Consider the following 14,600-nt stretch of genomic DNA (forward strand, 5'->3'; position numbering starts at 1 on the left):
TGTGTGTGTGTTTGTGTATGTGTGTTTGTGAGTACAGTATATACACACAGATACGCACACAGACTTATAATATATATATAATAATATATATTATACACACATTTTTAATGTTCACAACATTTTGTTAGATGCGATTAATCGATTTGAAAGCTCTAATATATATATATATATATATATATATATATTATATATATATGCATGCACATACTTATGTAATATGAGCCTAGTAACTTCTCAGTGACGTTGACGTTTTAATTTTATAAATATATTTACATTACAGCTTTCAAATCGGTCACATCTAACATACAATTTTGTTGACATAAAAAATTTGTGTATATATATATATATATATATATATATATATATACTTAAACATTTAATACTTATATTACGTAAATATGAGTGTGTGTGTGTGCGTGCGTGCGTGCGTGCGTCTCTAAAGTCACTATGAAATCTAAATTGACAATTCTTTGTGCATTTTATGGAATAATGCAGCATTTATTATAAATGATTTATCCATGCACATTATTATTACTTTTAATTAATGTTCATAATCTTTAATCAAAATAACTTTCCCTCCCTCTTGCAGCGACCTCTTCTCTTCTCTGATGACATGTTTATTGGCTGGACAACCTGTCACTTATATGAGATTACACCAATGGCAAACCGCCCTATATTTTTTCCTTGTTCGAGAAGCCATTTCACTGCCATATACGTCACAATAGGGAAGAAAAGACTATCACAATTTCCGTTTCATGCTGACTTTAAAACAGGATTGTCTTACCTCTAGAGCTGCGGCTCGCTTCTTCAAAAAACTTTCTATATTCCGAGCCGCTGATTCCACAAGCTGTGCTGCATTATTTGTTTCCACAGTGAATAAATTCTGATTATCCATAAAGATCTGCCATAACGGAGAGAAAAGGGCACTCATTAGAGACTCTCGTAGTGAAGTAATGAGATGAAGGTTTACCGGTAATGATTGTTTTGATAATTAAGCAGGCTTTTATTGAGGCTCAACTCTCACTCACAATTTGTTTGGGTAAATACACATCGAAGTACACATACATCAATATGTACAGGGGTGTGTGTGTGTGTGTGTGTGTGTGTGTGTGTGTGTGTGTGTGTGTGTGTGTGTGTGTGTGTGTGTGTGTGTGTGTGTGTATTGGACCTCTAACCTGTTTTAGATTATTCCCAGCGCTGGCTGTGTCTGCTAGAGAAACCAGCTCCTGCTGCAGTTGATCTACCCATTCTTTTATCCTGCAAACACAAACACTCATATTAAATATTTCAACTGCAATATACATACCTAGAGGGGTCAGAAAATGTGATGGTAAAGTATTTATGAAGTAACTAAATCCCAGTCATGAGGGCAGCTACATATGAGTCATATTAAATTGAAATGTAAATGTGATCTCATAACAAGGTGCTTTTAATATGCACATTTTAAGCAGTTATAAACGACCAAATAGTCAGTAAGCACACTGCAAGCAAGTATAGGCTATTCAAGATGAATAACCTTGTGAAAGCTCAAAAATCCTGTCCTTCAGAACAAACACATGACACTTAGGGCATAAACAGGTGTATAGTTTACCTCAGATATGGTTTTAGAGAAAAACTGTTTTTCATATGGTTTTGTGCTTTTATTTTGAAGTTTGTGTGGCCCTCCCTGATTTTTTTTCTCCCTCATTTCTTTGCTCAAGACACTGATAATCGATCACGCAAGACAATGCAGAAAAGTTCTCAACAAACTTGAACATACCAAACAATGGACAGTAATGGCACTTACCTGGAAACAATTAGTGAACAAGTACAAAATAAGAACATGTTGCAAGGACTTCAAAATAAAAGCACAATGTGTACAAAATGCAAGGCACCTGCAAAGTAAAACAAAGCCTGCAATCCCTCAAAATGTAACTCTTCTATATTTTGCAAGCGTTTATATTTTGAGAAATTTAGAAAGTGAGAAGGAACTGTTAATCTTGTAAACTGTTAATGGTTGAAGATCTGTTCTAAATAAGACAAAATTCTGAGAAGTCACTAACGCTCTCCATGGTTACATAACATCCAATTAATATGAATAATTAATGCTACTGTACAACCACACTTTGATGGAAACTCTCTTTCTTCATGATAATCTTTGATGTCCCTATACACTGCAGGATGAAAAGGAGAGTGAATTTATGGACATCAAGATGAAGTCACATATTTTTCTTGGCCTCTGCGATCACAGATCTAAAATTATCCAGACCATGATGAGAAATTCAGGAGGTGTATGTGTGAAGTGTGAAGTCAAGTTAACTGGAGGTTTCTTGAAGAACTGTGTATTTCTGATGCATTGACAATGTTAATTAGACCAGTGGTTCCCAACACACAGTTTAGATGTCTGCCTAATCAAACACACCAGATCTTACTCATCATCTCGTTAGTAAAGTGTGTTCATCGTGGGCTGCGTCCGAAAGCTTAAAATTCCATGCACTCCTGAGATACCGTCATCTGGTCGATTTTTGAAGGCAGCAGTATCCTTCGCTTTCTTTGATATTCCACAATCCTGTGCTTTCCATTCCATCACAGTTGAGCTAAAAAATAAAATGGTGTCTGAACGTTGTGGTTGGTGGTCAGTTTGTGTGTACGTTTTTGACCAACGTTTTACACTTCTGATGTCATTTCTAGTGAGAAATTACTATTGCAGTAACTAAATATTGACTTAGTTATCACAAAAGCTCGCTCTATTTTGCTGTAGATCAATAAACCATTACGCTGCCTCAGAAGTCTGTCCAAAATCCGTTTTCTGAGGTACCTTCTGAGGTCTCCAGCTCTGCCGGCTCTGCCCTGGTCTATTGCATCATCAGCTCTGCCTTGGTGGCCTTCTGTTCTGCCTTGGTGGTCTACGGGTCCAGGCCCGTCTATGCTCCATGATTCGGTCCACCATTGCTCCACGGCCGATACTCCACAGTCCTTGACTACCTCCACTCCTCCACCCTCCTGGAGTTTTTGTGTTGTTTTTGTTTTGGGGTGGGTGTTCCATTAGAGAGTCAGGAGCCGCCCGTAGAAGGGGGGACCTGTCATGCCTGTTTTTGGTTTTGTTTCATGTCCATGTTTTAATGTCTTTTATTTTGAAGTTTTCCCATTGTCATGTTTCTAGTTTTTCATGAGATTTCCCTTTCCTTTGTTCTAGTCCAAAATTGTCATGCCCTTCACTCGCTAACTTCCTTCCATCTCGTTCACTCGGATGTAAATCATTGCTTACGTTGCACATAATGGTGAGCATAATAAAATCTTCTTCTTTTTTTCCCCAAAAAAATCATACTGACCCCAAACTTTTTACGGTAGAGTATATATATAAAAAAAATTAAAATGTCTTTAATTATGCTCACTCACATATGCCGTACTGCACAGAAATATTCCTTAAAGCATTCTGCTCTCTGATGTATTTTGTGAGGGACCAAATGACTGCCGTCTACATCAAATAAGCTGAGTAGCAAATGTTCAGTGGCTGCATTCAGGACCTTCAGATTGGCTTTGTGTACCAGAGGAGGACAGGGTCTTATAGCCTGACTACGTCAGACTTCCTACTTCCGCTCAATTTCATTTCGCTTCTGTAGTCAGTCTGAGATAGCAGCCTATCTTTCAGTTTTCCAGCGGCCTTCGGACGGCCGGGCCAATCAACGAACAGAGGGCGGGCTGAGAGCCGTGACGTAGACGCTGATTGTACCGTGGATGCGTAGATTTACTTCACATAATCTGCAAAAGTCGTTCACAGCCATGTTTACTCCGGTATTTCGCTCGATGGTTTTGTTTTCGCATCATACATGTGTTTACAGTGGAAGTTAGATGCGGCTGAGCATGCGCATAACACACGCCATAACCAAACGTCATGTGATTGGCTTACGGGTAACCAATGATTTTAAACTTCAGACAAGCGACCCCCCGCGAGAGAGAAAACACTTCTCTATTATGCCATTCCAGACTCTGTCTACGAAGCAAAGCGAAGTAGCAGAGTTTGGTATTACCAGGCTAAGGGTCTTACTCTTTCCCAGAAGAACAAAAACACACAGATCCACAGCAGCCATCCAAGTTTAGGTCCTGAACCCAAACCGTCAATACTAGTATAACAGGACCCTCCGCGCTCTCTGTATTGGGGTCAGAACTGAATTTGAAAAGGAAAGTGAAAAAGATATATGGGCTGCAAACAATTCTGAATTTAATATAGGCTCCTCCATTCTTTTCCTCTAGTTCTCATTCTATTCTTCTGTCATAGCCTTTTTCCTCAGGGACTGGAAACACAGAAGCACAGATGTAGGTTGCAATGAGACAATCTGTTGGCTGAGGTGCTTTCTAACAAGCAGAGGTGGACAGATGTGGTTATACCACTAAGTCTCCAAACTCACAATATCCTGTTTGCAAGTAGATGCCTCCAGCAATGTAAAATCCGACACACTCTTTAAAACACACTGTAAATAAGGCCTCACGGGCTTTGGCTCGCTCACTAGTATACTTACAACCACACATGTTGCCAGGTTTTATGGTGCAAGAAAAGCTAATTTTCTCACAACCTCATCACCCTTTCAGGCACTAATGCACCCGAGTCTAATGTCTACAGATATTGGTAACACTTAACTTGAAGCCTGATGTACAGCATTAAAAATATTAATAATTTATACTGTAGTGCATTAGATATTTTAATAATTAATTGTTATCACAGATAGGCCTATCACAATCTGAATATTGTGCTACTAATAATAATGCTGTTTTGTTCATGTCACTTACAGTGTTAGCCTAATAATTACTTGTAATCTTTTTACTTTTAACTTGTAATCGAATATAACATAAAAATAAAAATATAAAAAATTAAACATTAATATGATTACACAAATAAAATAGGCCCATATGATTTACTATATTGCAGTGAAAATTAATGATATTTTTATAATTTATAAAATGTTAATAATTAATAATATAATATTTATATAAATTATAATATTTATATAAATTATAATATTTATATAAATTATAATATAATATAATATAATATAATATAATATAATATAATATAATATAATATAATATAATATAATATAATATAATATAATCATTTTTACCTTTATATATAGTAGCAATGTTTTATATTATTCTTTACTCCCAGCCTATGGATGGCATTTCTTTAAACGCTTAAATTTACCAATATCATCAACTGCACAGTTATTGTGGTTATCTCAAATTATTGTTATTAGAAAGAATAACCTTAATCTCAATATAGTAGAGGTCCTGGGTAAGATTTGTATGCACTTCATTTAGCGGAGAATATCTCAACTGTTATAGACTAATATGACCCCATTGAACAACGTGGGATGTGTGCCAAAATCTCTACCCGGGACGAAAGTCCTGAAAATGACCACAACCTGTGACACTATTATCACACTACAGGTGAATGGGACTTTTTCTTCCCTTTATAGATATCCTCATACATTTCTACCAGTTTAGTCTTCATATTAAGACAAATACTTTTTGTATTACACTTTATCTTAAAAATAAAATAAAATATGCAAATTAGGCAATATCTCATTAAATGTGTACATACAGTGGGGAGAACAAGTATTTGATACACTGCCGATTTAGCAGGTTGTCCTACTTACAACGCATGTAGAAGTCTGTAATTTTTATCATAGGTACACTTTAAATGTGAGAGACGGAATCTAATCCAGAAAATCACATTGTATGATTTTTAAATCATTAATTTGCATTTTATTGCATGGCATAAGTATTTGATCACCTACCAACCAGTAAGAATTCCGGCTCTCACAGACCTGTTAGTTTTTCTTTAAAGGGACATTGTGTAGGATTTTCTCCCATCTAGCGGTGAAATTGTCTTTTGCATTCAAACGAATAGTGCTCTCCAGCACCTCGCTTATTCAAATGCGTGTTGCAACTACGGTAGCCGTTATGTACCAAAAAGCTATGACAGGATGTCTTCTAATTAGCACTTCGAGTTTTCCTTCGGGTGAACTGGTTTTCAAACAAACTGCAACTTGACACAACGAACAAACGAATGTTACAGTTTTGAACAAACAAAACTTACAACCTTGTTTTAGGGCCTTCTCTACTTTACTCAATAGCTGCTATTCGTCAAAGAGCTTGTTTAACTTTTAACTATAAATGTTCTACTGTCTATATAATCAAGTACACAACCAAGCAATGAAAAAAAGCTTGTAATTAAGACCGTAACATTGACTTACCTGTCGAGAAGAAAGCAGGCAACTTCAGCGTCTCTTTTGAAAGCTTTCTCCTACATTAGCTATCCCGACATTAACCCTTGTTTTTTGTAATCTCCGGTCACGTTTCCTTTTACGGCCTATTTTGGACTTTTTCGAGGACTCCTTATCCTGTGACTCAGCATTTGTATGGTCCTCCATTATAAATAACCATGCAGTGCAGCCTTTTAAACTTGCCGGGGCAGTGACGAGCGCCTCTTCTCTGCTCCTCCGTTTCTGCTGGATTCAGTCACGTGATGCTGGCTCTGAATGAAAACGCGTTGTGGAAACGCGTTGGCCTAGTACTTTTTGTCCCTCTCTGCTATTATAGTTTTTCAAGATGGCGGAACTACATGGAAGCCTCCGTGGACCTACCCGTCCCATGTATATAAAGATAATATATTATTTGTTTACAAGGATAAGTCAGATCATTGGCAGAGGTATTTGTACACCATTGAGGACATATTTATGAGTAAAAATATTGATTTTAAATAATAAAATACCTAAAAAGCTACACATTGTCCCTTTAAAAAGCCCTCCTGTTCGCCACTCATTACCTGTATTAACTGCATCTGTTTGAACTCATTACCTGTATAAAAGACACCTGTCCACACACTCAATCAAACAGACTCCAACCTCTCCACAATGGCCAAGACCAGAGAGCTGTGTAAGGACATCAGGGATAAAATTGTAGACCTGCACAAGACTGGGATGGACTACAGGACAATAGGCAAGCAGCTTGGTGAGAAGGCAACAACTGTTAGCGCAATTATTAGAAAATGGAAGAAGTTCAAGATGACGGTCAATCTCCCTCGGTCTGGGGCACCATGCAAGATCTCACCTCGTGGGGCATCAATGATCATGAGGAAGGTGGGGGATCAGCCCAGAACTACACGGCAGGACCTGGTCAATGACCTGAAGAGAGCTGGGACCACAGTCTCAAAGAAAACCATTAGTAACACACTACGCCGTCATGGATTAAAATCCTGCAGTGCACGCAAGGTCCCCCTGCTCAAGCCAGCGCATGTCCATGCCCGTCTGAAGTTTGCCAATGACCATCTGGATGATCCAGAGGAGGAATGGGAGAAGATCATGTGGTCTGATGAGACAAAAATAGACCTTTTTGGTCTAAACTCCACTCGCCGTGTTTGGAGGAAGAAGAAGGATGAGTACAACCCCAAGAACACCATCCCAACCTATGAAGCATGGAGGTGGAAACATCATTCTTTGGGGATGCTCTTCTGCAAAGGGGACAGGACGACTGCACCGTATTGAGGGGAAGATGGATGGGGCCATATATCGCGAAATCTTGGCCAACAACCCCCTTCCCTCAGTAAGAGCATTGAAGATGGGTCGTGGCTGGGTCTATCTGGACTATCTATTTGTGGACACAACTTCAGCAGCTCAGTCCCAAATTGTGATTTGGCACACTTCCTCAAGTAACCGTCTTTGTCAACCAAGAAGAATGCAGAGTTGGTGATCTCAAGCTGGAGTAGCTCCTCAACTGTGAACTATAACTGCCAATTCCTGTATGTTGCTTAATAGGTTGAATGTTTTTTAGCCATTTTCTTTATATCAAATCAGAATGCTTACACTCTTCTATGACCTTATAATAATGGTCATTGTGAACATTGTGATCACCTCAGAAAATCTGTAGCTTCAAGGGTTTATGTACGCATATTTAATGAGATATTGCCTAATTTGCATATTTTATTTTATTTTTAAGATAAAATGTAATACAAAAAGTATTTGTCTTAATATGAAGACTAAACTGGCAGAAATGTGTGAGGATATCTATAAAGGGAAGAAAAAGTCCCATTCACCTGTAGTGTGATAATAGTGTCACAGGTTGTGGTCATTTTCAGGACTTTCGTCCCGGGTAGAGATTTTGGCACACATCCCACGTTGTTCAATGGGGTCATATTAGTCTATAACAGTTGAGATATTCTCCGCTAAATGAAGTGCATACAAATCTTACCCAGGACCTAGACTAATAATCACGACAGGTCTAATCACAGTTCAAATTATCTGTATATTAGAATACTTGCAAAATTAGGGTACGTTTACACGACAACGATATGCTTAAAACAGAGAACTTTTTCCTTAAGTTTTCCGCGTACAGGCGACACCATTGTCAAAACGATCCCCTTTCACACTAATCTGCGAAAAAGTCTAAAACCCTGTATTCAGCTGCCAGACCATTAGATGGCGATGAAACACAGACATGTATTACGCATGTGCATGACGTCATTGTCTTCACAGATTCACACATTTATTGTTTACACAGAGACTTTTTCAAAAACTTGCACTTTGAAACCCGTTTTCAAAAGTTTGCGTTTTCAGCCACCCAAAATGCTGTTGTCATGTAAATGAACGGCCAAAACACATTATTTCTTTTTACGTTTTTAGTTGAAAACAGTGTCGTGTAAACAGCCCGTTATTGTTATGCACAAAATTGGTTATCATGTGTTTCAATGTGTTGCACTCTTTAAAGGTATAGCCATGATTTTGCAATTATACATGAGAACATATGGTGTTGTAACCTGTATATGTTATGTTTTAGTTTTGCTTTCACTCAGTTTGCTCAGTTCCCGTTCTCCTTAGTTCCTAGTTTGTTTCCCTGTTTGTTGATTAGTTTCCATAGTTCCTAAATCCACGCACCTGTTCTATTTCTCTTTTGATTGATTATGTTCACCTGTGTTCCCTTGTTAATCTTTGTTTAAGCCTGTGAGTATATACTCCCTGTTCTGTGGTGCGTTTCCCAAAAGAATCGTTAGCCAACGATGGTCGCAAGTTCCGTCGTTATCAGCATAGTTCAATGAGTCGGTGTTTCCAGAAACCATCGTTCTAACGAACAATCGGAAACAGCATCGCAAAGTTGTGTGGTTGGAACGACAGCTCTCGACCTGTGGTTAGAAGCATAGTTTCTTGTTTGCATGACATGAGACAGTACAAAATATATCTTTTATTTAGAATACATACAAATGTCATTTACATCTTTTAGTTTGTCAAGAGATTTAAAGCGTCGTTTTTGAATAGTGCGCATGTGCTCTAAGAACGAGACTATGATTGAATCTAGAAAGAAAGCAAAATAACATAAAGAAAAATGAGAAATAATCCTCAGATGCCATGTCCATAATTTATACATGTAGCAAAACATCTAGCATGAATTTGATCTCAAACAGATTCATTAAAAGAAGTTCATACTCCAACGCCTGCGTGACATCATTAACCAATGTGGTTGGGCGACCAATTTGCGACACTATACGGTTTCGGGAAACAGTCGTGACCAGTTGATTTATTCAACGATGCATCTTACTATGGTAGTTAAGCATCGTTTCATAAGAAACACACCCCTGTTTAGTTCCTTGTATTATGAGGCATAATTAATGCAATAAGAATATTTTTGTAATGTATTATACATACAGGCAACAAGTAAAGTGCACTGTTCATGTATCTTTTAATGGTATACTTTCACACAGCATTATCCTAAATTATAAGATCTAATCTAATACAGTAGTTAAGATAAAATGTTTAGTCAAAGGAAATGGCCACAGCTCTTTAGATAAATTCTGCTAAAAAGGTAATTTGTCAGTGATCATAATGAGTTTATTCCAGCGAATGTGTGCTTTCATTCACTCTCATTTCCAAGGTCCATTCAGAGATTTCCCTGCGCTCCTCTATAATAAGCTATTTAATCCCTTTACAGGCTGAGGATTAACGCTCATCTGACAGGGGAACAGAACTGTGACTCTAAGCTTTTTTCTTAAAAGAACTTATGACTAAGCTCCATTACATTGTAGAGTTGCTCCTAAGAACAATGTAAGATTCTAGGAGGGGCACCAAACACCTATTTTTAAGGGGGCACCAGTAGATGTCAGACTTGTTTCAGTTAGGGCAGGTAAAACAAGACTCTAATGCCACTAAATTCGCAGTGGCAAAGTGAAGATTTCTTCCTTAAATACATTACATTAGTCTTAATGTAAGCTTAAACTGCAGAGCATGGCACTACAAACACCAAAGTCAGTGTTCTCAGGAAAAACGTGAACTAATAAACCATATACTTTAAATACGATGCAAATCTGTCAAACACATAGAATACACTAAATTTGGGATCAGTAAGATGTTAGGAAAGAAGTCTCTTATAAATAAAAATACAGTAATACAGTAATATTGTGAAATATTATTACAATTTAAAATAACCTCTTTTTATTTGAATATATTTTAAAATCTCTGTGATGTCACAGCTGAAGAAACATTTCTTTATTATTAAAAGTGTTGAAAACAGTTGTGCTGCTTAATATTTTTGCGGACACTTTTTTTTTTTCAGGATTCTTTGAAGAATAGAATGATCAAAAGAACAGCATTTATTTGAAATAGAAAAAATAAATAAAAGTTTGTCACTTTTGCCTCTTTTAAAAGTATTGATGTAGGCCTATACCCCAAACTTTTGAATGGTAATAATTAAAAGGATGATTTAGACCTGCACAGCTCTTTTAGACAACCTGCATTTTAATTAAGAATTTAAAGGTATAGCGGAGGATTTTTTCCTTCCGGGTGGATCACCTATACTATTGGTCCTCCTAATTGTCAATCATTCTGGTGAATCAATCAAACTTTTCAAAAAGTGGAGAGGGCGGGTCTTATCTAAAATTCGGAAAGATCCTCCGCTATACCTTTAAGTAATACATTTTAACCATTTGGCCTGCTTGTCTGCTAAGCTTCTATTTTAAATGCTATTATTTCAAGATAAAAACATCGCACAACTAGAATGAAATGATAGTATCGGGTGAACTATTCCTTTAAAAGGACATTTGTCTTTTACGACCTATACGTTTGTGTGCTCTCAAACACAGTCTTCTACAGCACAACCTATATCTTGTTCCCTCCACAGGTGAGTTGCGTCTCTGTGTCTTGAAGTGGACCAGTGTGGGACTGGGGGACAGGTGTCTCTGGCTGTCAGGAGGACACAATCACATCACTACCTGCGTCATCTCTCTGTGGGAATCCTCCCTCAGTTCCCTCTCGAAAGTGCCTGTTTCCTGCACTAATACTACCAACTGAAAGAAACCAGAAGAGCAGTGTGGCTTATGTCACTCCAATCCTTAAGTGGATTCGTTATTGAGTACTCTCACTTCCTTTATAAGTGCATCAGATGGCAAAAGATGGGAGGAAAAGTGAAAAGGGTTTAATTAATTTTGTTTTCTCTCTCTCCAACAGTAATGGTCTCAACAACTGCTGTACATTCTAGAATAAAGTGTTTATGGCTCAATGCATTTTTGCATTGCACAGTTGATTAAAAAATGATTTATACTCTGGTGGTCAAAAGTTTGGAATAATTATGTTTTTGTTTTTATGATTTTGAAATAAGTCTCTTATGCTCATCAAGGCTAAATTTATTAGGAAAAAAAGTAAAAAGATTAATATTGTGAACTATTATTAGAATTTAAAATAACCGTTTTCTATTTTACCGTTTTTTTTTAAATGTAATTTATTCCTGTGATGCAAAGCTGAATTTTCAGCATCATTACTCCAGTTTTCAGTGTCACATGATTCCTTCAGAAATCATTCTAATATGCTGATTTGGTGCTGAGTTATTATCAAGTATTATTAGTGCTCAATTATTAATAGCTATTCTTATTTAAATGTTGGGGAAAAAAACTTTTGACCGCCAGTGTATATATTTATATGCAATATAAATTTGCAATGCAACAGATTTTCTCCTTTTGTGTTTATGAATTAATCATTTACAATATCTCTCACAACTAATGAAGATGGTTAAGTAGTTAAAACTTAAGTCAACTTAAATTGTTCCCCTTACTTTTAATTCACTCTATGCTGCTGTAACCTTTTCACGGAAACAATTTCAGTAATTGAAAATAGCAAAGGCATAGTATTTTTCTCCCCTGTTGTTTTATATTGACGTAAATTCTCAGAAATCCAGTGGAAGAGCCCATTTAAGAAAAACACTTATCCGGAACAATTGCACCCTGTTTTTTACGGCCATTAAATGTATCAATTTACGTCAGTACAGGCCACCCAAGAGGTTTTATTTCTACTGAATACATTCTAGACCGGTGGACATGGACAAACAGAAAAAACAGGTGGTCAAATCAAAAGGTCCAACATAATCTTTGTAAATTGGTATCTTAGTCACATTGAGACCAGTCACAATGTAAAAATACACTAATTCGGTCTGTTATTGCTTTCAGAAATTACATTTTATGGATTTCTAAAAGCATGTAAAAATGTATGTGGCATGAGAGAAAACGCCCCATGCATTCTCTTGTCCTGCTGTCACAACCACCTGGTGAAACGGTCACTTTTTAAGAAGTTGCAGACAATATAGGCGATTCGTGTCAGATGCATCTGTCCTGCACGTGCAAAAAAAGTACTGGGGTCTTACGGTAATCTCTCTCCACATATGAGTTTCCTGTACAAATTCAAAATCATTTACACATCCACAATGGTAGTTACTTATCTAACTTGTCAGCTATAGACTAATTTAGATATCATCAGGTTAACAAAAGTCTTGCCAACTCAAAAGCGATTTTTTTAAAACATCTGTCAGATCACATATGTCTCTCACAAACACAATCAATCGTTTGCCATAGGTCACATTGCACTTCTGTTGTTATACAATACTGTACATTAACAGACACAATGAACTTCAGTTTAGGTAACATTGAGGCACATAACCTGGACATCTTTACAAATTATTATTATTATAAAAAGGTCAAATAAAGTATGACCCTATTTTCACTTAAATATCAAGAGCTGAATGATAGTGGAAAATCTTAAATCATGGGAACAAGAATGACCCATAAGAACAAAGGTCAGTGAATGATGACAGAATTGTCGTTTTCAAGTGAACTATTACTTGAAAGAAAGCTTTTTTCATTAAACAAATCAATAATGTGAAACTGCAATATGTCTGACCCCTCATCCTAATCATTCAGGATAATTCATAATATTGATTGCGAATGTCTCTGCTTTATTAACAACCTTTGCCTGTTAACATAGCCGAAAGAATGTATAGCCTATTCTGTATAAGTTTACATTGTTTCAGCTTTGAAGGTTATTGACCATTATAGAGGCAAGGCAAGTTAAAACTGCGTTAAACACAAGTAAATACATAGTTTGTGCCTCGTGCATCCAGCACGATCTGAATGAAAGGAACATTCATTTTAATCAACAGTTGAAACCATGATGCTCTTCCGCACAGACAACATCAAAGTACTTACATGAGAGGACTGGGGAACTGCGATGAGCACGAGATATGAACAGAAGCGAAGAAGAACATCATCATCACGGAGATTCGGACCGGATTCATGATCAGATCTGTTGATCCCGACCGCACCATCATCTGTCAATCCACACCAGTTACTTTTCTTCAGAGATATAACGTGTCGCTCTCCTGTCCTGTTGGATAATCTGATTAATTCCCGTCATCAGTTTAGAGACAGACGGGATCGGATTGGTGATGAGTGTCCTGTTGGATATCTCTCGCACCGTTTCGTGTTACATGGCAAAAGCGCGTGTGTGGCTCTTCTGTGTGATCCCGCGCGCGCTCTGATCAAACTACTGACCCCATGTAGAGGGGAAGGAGAGATCAATAGCCCCGAATCAACGTCATTCTGCCCCCACCTCTCTTGCCCTCTTATTGCAATAGCCTGTTATCTTTCAAGCAACCCTCTCCAGTCCCTCTCTCCTCCTCCTCCTCCTCCTCCTCCTCTCCCTCTTATGCTTCCTCAACACATACTAAGTAACACCCTTCTGAAATCAATTAAGAATGCGCACAAAAGTGCCTAGATACTCTCCTGAAAGCCAACACAAAGGATTTGCCATTTTAATTTACGTGGATATGTATTTGCATGCATTAAGAAATGAAATACTTGTTCAAAAATGTTGTGTTTATTTGTATTGTTATTTTAAATAATACTAATACTCGCTCAACGTCTAAATAGCTACTTATATTAATTGTACATTAACAAAACAAAGTCATCTATGCAAAAAATTAGCCTGATAAAATTAAATCTATTCAATTATATGACGGCTGTACGCTACTACAAATAATAATAATAATAATAATACTATGATAATTCGATTATTATTAGATTTGCCAATTATTTATTATATTTTTTCATTCTAATTTAAAAAATTATTATATTTATAAATATCATATATTTAAATAAATCATAGGCCTATACATTTCACGTATGATATATTTCATATATTATTATTATTATATTATTAGTAGCATTATAAAAACAACAAAACGACACATGCAAAAAAATGGCAACACCAAACTACATTAAAGACACTGAGCAATATAATTAGCCGGATATCTAG

General features: G+C 36.8%; 1 protein-coding gene across 1 annotated transcript in view; it reads right to left on the minus strand.

Moving 5' to 3' along the window:
* Positions 1 to 13,763, minus strand: part of LOC308695004 (voltage-dependent calcium channel subunit alpha-2/delta-1) — a 126,350-nt gene extending 112,587 nt beyond the window's left edge. Inside the window, exons 1-3 of the mRNA XM_081372895.1 lie at positions 13,493 to 13,763; positions 1,176 to 1,257; positions 785 to 901 (exon numbers count right to left, since the gene is read on the minus strand). Of these exons, the coding sequence (XP_081229021.1) occupies positions 785 to 901; positions 1,176 to 1,257; positions 13,493 to 13,614 (321 nt within the window). The 5' untranslated portion in view covers positions 13,615 to 13,763. The remainder of the gene's footprint in view (positions 1 to 784; positions 902 to 1,175; positions 1,258 to 13,492) is intronic.
* Positions 13,764 to 14,600: the final 837 nt, after the last annotated feature.

This window comes from Scardinius erythrophthalmus (genome assembly GCF_964197995.2).
Source record: "Scardinius erythrophthalmus genome assembly, chromosome: 8".
Taxonomy (NCBI): Eukaryota; Metazoa; Chordata; class Actinopteri; order Cypriniformes; family Leuciscidae; genus Scardinius; species Scardinius erythrophthalmus.